The 9,445-nt window shown below is 41.9% G+C and overlaps 1 protein-coding gene across 1 annotated transcript in view; it reads left to right on the top strand.

Moving 5' to 3' along the window:
* The first annotated feature begins 328 nt into the window (after nt 1-328).
* LOC124868771 (B-cell lymphoma/leukemia 11A-like) overlaps nt 329-9,445 on the top strand; it is a 48,415-nt gene continuing 39,298 nt past the window's right edge. The window contains exons 1-2 of the mRNA XM_047366344.1: nt 329-1,470; nt 5,711-6,103. Of these exons, the coding sequence (XP_047222300.1) occupies nt 1,416-1,470; nt 5,711-6,103 (448 nt within the window). The 5' untranslated portion in view covers nt 329-1,415. The remainder of the gene's footprint in view (nt 1,471-5,710; nt 6,104-9,445) is intronic.

Genomic DNA, 9,445 nt, shown 5'->3' with positions numbered 1-9,445 from the left:
TTAATCAGCGTTTTCTGCCAGCATTCATTAAATTGTTAAATGAACCAACCATGGCACATTTTAATTGCTCTTTTTCATTCAGTAACATTTAGCAAGATGAATTATTTGATGCTCCATCACAAAGTAATTAATACGGCATTTAAAGCCATCTGTCAGGTTTGGACCTTTTAAATAAGTATTTTGTGTTAAACAATTCCTTAACTGTAACCTAAAATATGAACCCACAACGCAAAGGGAGGTGATTCTATACAAACTTGTTGCATGCTTTAATCTTATCAAAAACACTGGTGAGGAAATACAGTGAGTTAAGTTTTTATTGTCATAACTATTGATATTGGTTTTAATAACCACTTTTAGCTATACACAGAATGAACAGTATTTCTAAAGTATTCGCATATAGTCTGTACATGTACACAGTTGTTTTTTATTCTAACTGCTGCTATACACTCAGTCCACACCTGACTTTGCACTAATGTAAGTTGCCCAATATCATTGCTTTGTGTTGTTTCCATCGAGCTGCAGACCTAGTCTCATTGCACTGTGCAGTTGGACGGAATGCAGTGACAATAAATGTCTTCTTCTGCATATTTATTCTGGTTGTTTATGCCCGGTTTTTAACACGTTTTAACATCCTAGCATTTTAAACTAATACGATAACAATAAAACTCACATCACACGCATAAAGCGTTACATTGCAAACAGTGAAGTATGAATGAGCTGTAGGTGTGTGAGAAATAAGGCTTTGACTAATAAATACGTTATTTTTTGTTAATGCAAATTCTTGCTCTGTAATTTACATACACGCTGCATATTTATATGAGGGTAATAGCTGAGTTTGTCCTCCACTACATCCACGCCGCGCTGCGCAGTCTCTCTGCTCCATGCGCTCTGTAGCGGCCCTGCCCCTCTCCCATAGCCCAGCCTCCTTGATCCCCTTCGTCCACTGGTATGTTTGGGGTCTCTCTCTCTCTCTCTTCCATAGGTAGTCCATAATGAGTGTCCATTGGTTTTATTAAGGCTTGCCCTCCTCCCTCCCACTGGCCCGCTTCGCCCAGCCCATGTTTTCTATGTCTCAGTCCGTTCACCGCCTGACGTTCAAGTTCGCAGGAACGTCACGTCCGCACTTGAACTTGCAGCTCAGAGGGGGCTTCGCCGTATACCCCATCACTCTCTCTCTCTCTCTCTCTCTCTCTCTCTCCCTCTTTGGAGGAAAAGTCATGAAGAGCTCCACACAGCCCGTCGCGCGTTACGCATCTCGCTCCGTTTGATCCGCAGCTCTGCTTCTGTTTTTTGTCCCTTTTCTTCCTTCATCCGGATGACAGACGCATCAATGAAGATTTTTTTATTTGGAGTGTACGTCGTAGGAACGGATTTCCCAATGTGAACTCAGCTGAAAAGTCCTCGCCGAACCGACCATGTCTCGCCGCAAGCAAGGCAAACCCCTGCACTTGAGCAAACGGGAGTTTTCGCGTAAGTGGGAATAATTCGCTTTTTGATTTTTTTATTCCTGCCCTTTAGTGATTCAATTATTGTTTTCTCCTCGTCGTTAAATTCAACTTCCTTGCGTTACTTTTATAGGTACAGGGGTTTACGAAAGCCACACATTTACAAACACACGTCGTCTCCAGATAAATGCGGGGTCTTCTGGGTGAAAAGTTCTGTCTGGAACCTCCAAGTAGAGTTAGTTGTATAACATAGTCAACAAGGTTTCTTTCGCCATTAAAGGGCATGCATGAGCTTTATGACCAGAGACCTTTGCCTGCATGTGAAGGCAGCGCAGACTTCACAGTTGCGGACATTCACTCACAACTTTCAACGTGAAGCCTCCAAAGTCACCCAACTACAGCCTAGTTTGGGATTTTTCCGACTGCACATTACACATTTAAAACATTTAGGTGTTTGGGCACAGGGAAGTACAGTATAGTGTTTACATACCCACATGTCAACAGCGCACGGAACAGACTGTGCCGTACCAAAAAGAAACAATGCAGTTCCCTCTTAACAAATTATGTTTTGCATGGTTTGCTCAACAGATACTGGGTGATGTCGTGTGATCAACACTAATATGTATTGAAGAATGTCAGCGGGGGCTCTGGTTTTTGTCGTAGAAATGCTTTTTTTACGCACGCCGTGCATTAATGTAGGACCGTGGGTCAGATTTTACGCGCTGCAACAGATTCGTTTACGCAGTAAAATATTTCCTATAGTTATAAATGACAGCAGGAAGGCAAGGAGCGTCTTCCTCATCACTGATGCGTATCAGTGATGAGGAAGACGCTTCCACATTCACAGTGTGCTGCTGTGTAACGGCGATCAGGAGATCAGGATTCCGTTTCACTTTAGTTAGGGCCATTATGTCCATGCGTCTAAAACGTTCCGTTGACATCAGTATGATCCGGTCTGCTTAACGTGAAATGCCCACTGTAGAGTGATAATTGGAAGAAGAGTGTAGCCAGTTGGGGGCGCACGCTGATTGCGTTCCTGTACGAGGGTGGAGATGGGGGTGGGGGCGCACACCTTACAAGCATGAACTTGATCTACTTTATCCGCTTGCTGCTTTACCGGAAACAAGCATAGGTTTTTGTGACACATGATTTTATATATATAGCCAAAAGTATCGGGTCACACCATCAAATCAATGAATTACAATCACTTTTATGGCTGCAGGTGTAAAAAGTTTGGTGTGGACAAACTTGACTGGCCTGCACAGAGTCCTGACCTCAACCTTCTTAAACACCTTTGGGATAAATAACAACAGAGGCTGCAGCTCGGGTTTACTCATCTAACTATGAACACACTCCTAAACCTTGTGGAAGATGTTTGATAACATCCTATTCTCAATCTCTAAGGTCCAGTTTGGTGATGGACCACCCCATACACACACACACACACACCTATATATATGTAGGGGGGGGGGGGGGTTTAACATATAATTTTGTATAAGACCTTGAATTATAACTTTATTTGCTATGTTTATTTATTTTATTTTTTATACCCTTTGTATTATGCCTTTTCTAAATATATTTCACCACCTAGATATAACAGTAGTATAATAACTGTGCTAGAAATTCTGTTATGACTTTAGTCCCATACAAGTAGCCCTTATCTGGCCCCCTTCTTAAAGTCTCGAGTCTCCCCTGGTTGTTTTGCATGAAAATTTGTCGGATTTTTGGGAGCAATCAGGAAGACGATAGTCGCCTATTTCTAATATAACAGGTAGAAAGAATGATTGAAACATGCCCGTTTGTTGTGAATTTGTATAAAAATGTGCTATAAGAACCACCCGCTTTGGCATTTTTCAGGAAATGAGTGGAATGAAGTTATTGATCCACTGTTGTTTCAGGGAGTCATGTTGGCCTAAAATGGCAAAGCAAAAAAAAAAAAAAAAAGAGGCTAAATGATTTCCCTGATAATCAAACTGATGAACTGCAACAGCGGTCCAGTGGGACATGTTGGCCTAAACTACTTAAAATTCTGGCACAGTGAGAGATGTCTGAAAAAGGGTTTTCATTCACATCACTCTTGCTTGGCATCAGAATGAGATTATTTAGTTTGGAAGAAAAAGAAATGTTTCCATCTAACCCAGCCTCACACACTTTCGCCGGCGTCTGTAGCACAAACCAGTTTAGATAAGCCACAGTAGAATAGAGGGGCTGCATTCCTTCATCATTAATGCAGTCAAACGTACAACTATCTTGCATACAGTCCCTCACTACCTTCTCATGTGAATCGACGCAGAATTAGAGGTTGAAGCGGCGGCAAGAATTCATCACAACTTATCTCAACATCCCAGTCGGGGCGCCTGATGTCGTTTACCATGTGGCTAGAATACTTCTTTTTAAATGCTCACTCTTTCTCCTCTCTTCTCTTCTCTCTCTCTCTCTCTCTGTCAGTACTTCAGGGACCTACTCCACATCCAACCCCTCAATGTCTAACCTTGGTTCACAAGATCCCAGCACTTTTAACGAAATGGGGTCCAATCATTTTGAACTCAAATTAGAATCTATTTTTTGATTCTCTGAGGTGTTAGGTTCATTAAAAAAGTGAGATTGGCAGCACAATAAAGAGGGTCAAGCAACTTAATCGTTTGACAGCTGCCAGAAAGCTGAATGTGTCAGTCCTTATCGAAGCAGACTGTGTTGCTCTTTTTTATCTTTTCTCTTTTGCTACTTGTTAAATAAAATGTCACATTTACAATTAAAATCCTGACCATATTCTGTTAGACATCTATAAGAGTGCACCATACCAATATGAGACCCAGTAATTCACCTGTTCTGTTCAGACATTTAATGTGCATTGCAAAAGTATTCATACCCCTTAAACGTTGTCCTATTTTGCTGCGTCTACAAACCTCAATAGATGTTTGGATGTTATGTGACAGAGCAACACATAGGAAAGCATAACTGTGAAACAGGTAAAGAAATGATCCTTGGTTTTAAAACCCTTTTACAAAAAAGAATCTGAAAAGTCTGTGCATTTCAGGTCAATACTATGTAGTCACCTTTTGCTGCGATTACAGCTGTAAGTCTTCTGGGTGTGTCTACCAGCTTGACATCTTTAGAGACTAGAATTGTTACCCATTCTTCTTTGTAAAATAGCTCAAGCTCAGTCAGATTAGACGTAGAGCGTCTGTGAGCATCGGTTTTGAAGTCTTGAACTCAGATACCCAACTGGACCTTGACAGGGGCTTTTCTAACACTTGAAAATGCTTTGAACTAAACCTTTCTATATCTCTGGCTGGATGTTCGGATAATTTTTCTGCTGGAATCTAAATCTCTGTCTCTGTCTTTTGGAGCCCCGAACAGGTTTTCTTCCAGGATTGTCCTGTATTTACCTCCACCCATCTTCCCATCCACTCTGAGCAGCAGCACTGTCAACACTGAAGAAAAACATCCCAACAGTATGATGTTGCCACCACCATGTTTTATGGTTGGTTTAGTGTTTTGGGAGGCAGCTTTTTGTCAAACATAGCATTTTGCATGCAAGCCAAAAAGTTCAATTTTGCTCTCATCTGAACATGAATCACATTCTTCCACGTTTTTTGGATCCCATAGATGGAGGACAGGACTTCTTATGGCTTTCTTTCAACAATGGCATTATTCTTTCCACCCTTCCATAAAGGGTAGACCTATGTAAGGCATGACAAGTAGCTATCCTGAAAACAGATAATCTCATGTTAGCTATGGACCTCTGCAGCTCCTCCAAAGTTAACATAGGTCTCCTCCTTGCTTCTTTGTTTAGCCCTCTCCTTGCACACCCTGTCAGTTTAGGCACATTTCCATGTTTTAGTTGGTTTCCAAGTTTGCCCCTTGCACTTTCCTTTTTCTGATGGTGGACTGAACAGTTCTTTCTTTCTGACCTGTTTGTTGTGCTCCTTGGTCTGGACATTATGCTGTTTGTTCACTAACAAACATCACTAACAACCTTCAGAGAACAACTAGATTTATATGGAAATTAAATTACACACCGATAGACTTTATTAAATAATTAGGTCATTCTGAGGGTAATTGGTTGCACTGGAATTTATTTTTTATTTGTAAATAATTTTGTAACCATGTATTTTTTTTTTTCACTTCACAATTATGGAAGTTTTGGTCTATATATTACTCTAGTAAAGTATACGAAGAATTATGAATAGTTTCTGAAGGTACTGTACCTGCAGTCTTACTTCTTCTCTTAATAGTATGCTCTGTTTTGTCTGCTTATCCAGCTGAGCCACCCTCAGGTGTTTTAGCCGAAGAAGACTCTCAGGACTCCCCCAGGCTGGGTGTGGCTCAGGATGAGCCCCTGAAAGGGGACCCGGACCTGCTCACCTGCGGGCAGTGCCACACCCGTTTTCCCCTGGCTGACATCCTGCTGTTCATTGAGCACAAACGGAGGCAGTGCCACGGCAGCCTCTGCTCGGACAAGCCTCCGGACAGGCCGCCGTCCTCACCACTCGCCTCGCCCCTCTCCACGTCCTCATCTCACTCTCGAAACCAACAGCAGCACCCGCAGAAGGCACGTCACCCAGTGGAGGTGGCCATACAGGTGTCCCCTCTGGACGAGGATTGTTTATCTGCGCCCTTGCAAGGAATTATCCCCAAGCAGGAGAATGTCACAGGTAAACATACCGGGAGCTTGAGATGGGTGCCTTGAAAGATTACACACCACCTTGGGTTCACTCTGAGTCTGTTTCAGAGAAAAACTACCTGAGGTTTACTTGGTTTGCTTCTTGTAATTGGGATGTATGACAATAAGCATAAACAAGGAGGAAAGTATCTGCTGCTACATTTAGGAGCTGCCAACTTTCCCAGCTATGTCCTAAAGCTAAAGGAAGACCAGGCATATTAAAAATGAAGGAAACATTGGAGATGATGAAAAAGACACAGAATTAGTCTTACGAAGAGACAATTCCAAAAGGAGAGAGCTTAGACTGAAAGTAGAGATGAGTTTTGGTCGGTTTGTCCTGCATCACAGATGTGTTCAAATGTGGACAGATTCTCTCTCTCATTTGGCGCTCAGCGATGTATCTCTATTCCTTACTGGCTTATTATACTGTCAAACAGTATCTCTTTTACCCTTAAATATGTGCCTACAGAGGCTCACTCCGGTTCTAAAATTAAAAAGCGATAGAGAGGAATGTGATTATCTGTCAGCGAAGAAGTGTTTATTTGAGGAACTCTAAAGCCACTAATTGTCAGTGTTTTCCTTGATTTGAAGTAATTAAGGACTTCTTAAGCTGGGTAGTTGGTTTGTTGGGTGTCTATAGGGGCTAAATGAGGGTGCAAAGAAAACACGAGTTGCTGTGCAAACAAGCATGAGTCCCTCATGGCTGGCTTTTCTTACACAACGGGCTTTGATTTCGGCCAGCACATTCAAACATTTCCTTTCCTTTAACGGAGCGCCGATAGCACTTGCCAGATTGTGCTGATTGTCCAGACGGTTGTCATTTAATTTGATGCCAGTGAAGGCTAAACGCGGAGAGGGTGCTCCATTGTTTTTTGCAGCATTAGACAGAAACATGTATTTGCAGATGGCCTTCTTTAGAGAGCTACTATTATTTCTGTCGGTGAGTGCCCCCCCTGTGACACAGAATTACCACTGTTCGTTAGTTTACAGTTTGTTAAACATCTGCGTGTATACACACACACACAAACACACACACACTCACACACACACACACACACACACACACACACACACACACACACACACACACACACACACACACACATCAGACATGCCTTTTGGCTTTGTCAGCTGTTCAAACATGCATTTCTTTGCTCATTTAGATCTTTATGCAGTGGAGTTCACATGATATCATAAGGTCACTGGCCTTGTTAACAGAGCTTTATTTATGGGATTTATAAAGTATTTTGACTTTGTGTAGCAGCAGAGCCGGCCCAAGACTGTATGGGGCCCTAAATAGAATTTTATTTACGGGGGGCTTCCAGGTACTTCGTTTACGTTATCCCAGTTTAAACATTTACTCATTCTACTTGTGACATAATCATTATGATAATTTACGACAGCAAAGTAATGTCATCCATCCAATATATTACGATTATTCACTCTACAACCAAATGCTTTAATGAAAAATAACCTTTTGGCCAACTTTGTCTCATTTATGCAACTATGCACTGTCCCTGTTAAGAAATATAAATATAACAAAAAATTACAGAGAGGGATTTCTTTTCCCTAATGTCAGGTAGGCACAGGCCTGTTAGCAGTATTAATGTATACTGAGAATTATAAAAAATACAGTTTCAAAACAGCACAAAATGTTGCCGCACTGTTCCTGGGGTTTAAAGTACTTCTATTTAGATCCAAGAAAGTATGACTGGAGTTTTCTGCGTATTATTATTCTCCTCCCTCACCTGCTGCTGCACGCTGCTGATCTGCTGGTAGAAAGAAGGCTAGTTTACTTTTCCCTTGCTTACAAGGAAGACAAATTCAGTTTTGTTATGTTTCCAGTGCTAAAAAAAGCCAGTTGTGATATGGAAATGTAAGGAGTGCCATCTATTACTCCTATTAAGGTTGGCAAGCTATGACTGGCAGGTGTGATAAGCATCCTACTGCAGGCTGGTTACATGAGCAGATAGTCCAACTAATTAATCAGGCAACTTCAGCTTGTAATACATTCAGTGTTACTTTATAAAGAGCAGAACAACAAAAGGTTTAATATTCTCCTCAACAAACCCTTGAAAAATATTACCAAAATTTAAACCTGATTTATTTGACATTTTATAGTATTTTTGGTGTCCCTCATTGTTTGTAAGCTTATGCCTTGGGTGGCTCTGAGTAACAGTTTGGATTGCTTAAGCTAATTGTGAACAGAGTACATTTTTGGAGGGCTCGGACTGTATCAGTTTCTCATCTTTATTTTGTTATATTTCAGGTAAAAAAAAAAAAGCAGATCAGCAAATAAATAAATCTTGAGAATTTTGGGTCAGGCAGAAAATGCAGCCTGTGTGCAGAACAGGCAACATATGCATAGAACCCAGTCCCCTCCACTGCTGCTGCCGCCACCTCCACCGCCACCTCTGTTTTCTGCATCCAAGATTGATGGATACAGACTGGCAGTGCCAGTGAGCCACCTCGCGCTCCATATGCTTGCTGCCATGTTCTTTCACCCTTCTCAGTTAGACTCTGAAACCGAGCTGAGGCGTCTCAATACATACTGTCCCTACACTGGCTTCATTCTCACTCCATTCCAGGAGAGTGCATAATATGTTGCAGCCCTGCACTTGAAAGTGGCCCCTTTAGCTCCTCACCCTCGTCCTGACCTGTCATTTGACACAGATAGATTTCCATATGGACAGCAGTTTATAAAGGCACAGGCGGTTGGTTTAGGCTGAGAAAAGAGGCTGCTAGACTCGAAGGGTGCTGACACCCAGGGGACGACTGAACCCGAAGGTGGGGGAGATGGAGGCGGGAAGTTGGAATAAGTGGGCTCATTCTGCAATAGACCCAGAGCTGAGGACGAGCTGTGCCTTTCGGTGTCTGTCTAGGGGACAGCTGAGGCCGTCTGGGAGTATCCTGACTGCAGCTGGGGCTGGGGTCTGCTGTCTAGAGCTCCGGGCCGTTAGCAGAGGGCAGGGCAGCCTGCTTGCAATCATTTGCATGATAAATAATTTAAGATATGCATAGGGACATTGAAGCTTGTCGACAGATTTTGGATGGCCCAGAGAGAAAATAGGGGATGGTTTCTCAACCTGTGATATACCAGCATAAGGGTTCAATTACATTTACTCTTAACTAAATATAATCATTACTAGTGCAATAAATAACTTTTTCATAGAGATGTAATGATATGTTATATATATATGATTATATTTTTGTAAAAATTTGCAACTTGAGGGTGCAAGAACAGTAACAAGGAGATTTAAAAGTTGCCAAGAACATCAATTGCAACATTTCCACTTTTCAAAATCAATCACGCCCTTTCCAAAATCCTGAATAT

The sequence above is a fragment of the Girardinichthys multiradiatus genome, chromosome 5 (genome assembly GCF_021462225.1).
Source record: "Girardinichthys multiradiatus isolate DD_20200921_A chromosome 5, DD_fGirMul_XY1, whole genome shotgun sequence".
Classification (NCBI taxonomy): Eukaryota; Metazoa; Chordata; class Actinopteri; order Cyprinodontiformes; family Goodeidae; genus Girardinichthys; species Girardinichthys multiradiatus.
This window is presented reverse-complemented; position numbering and strand designations above follow the sequence as displayed.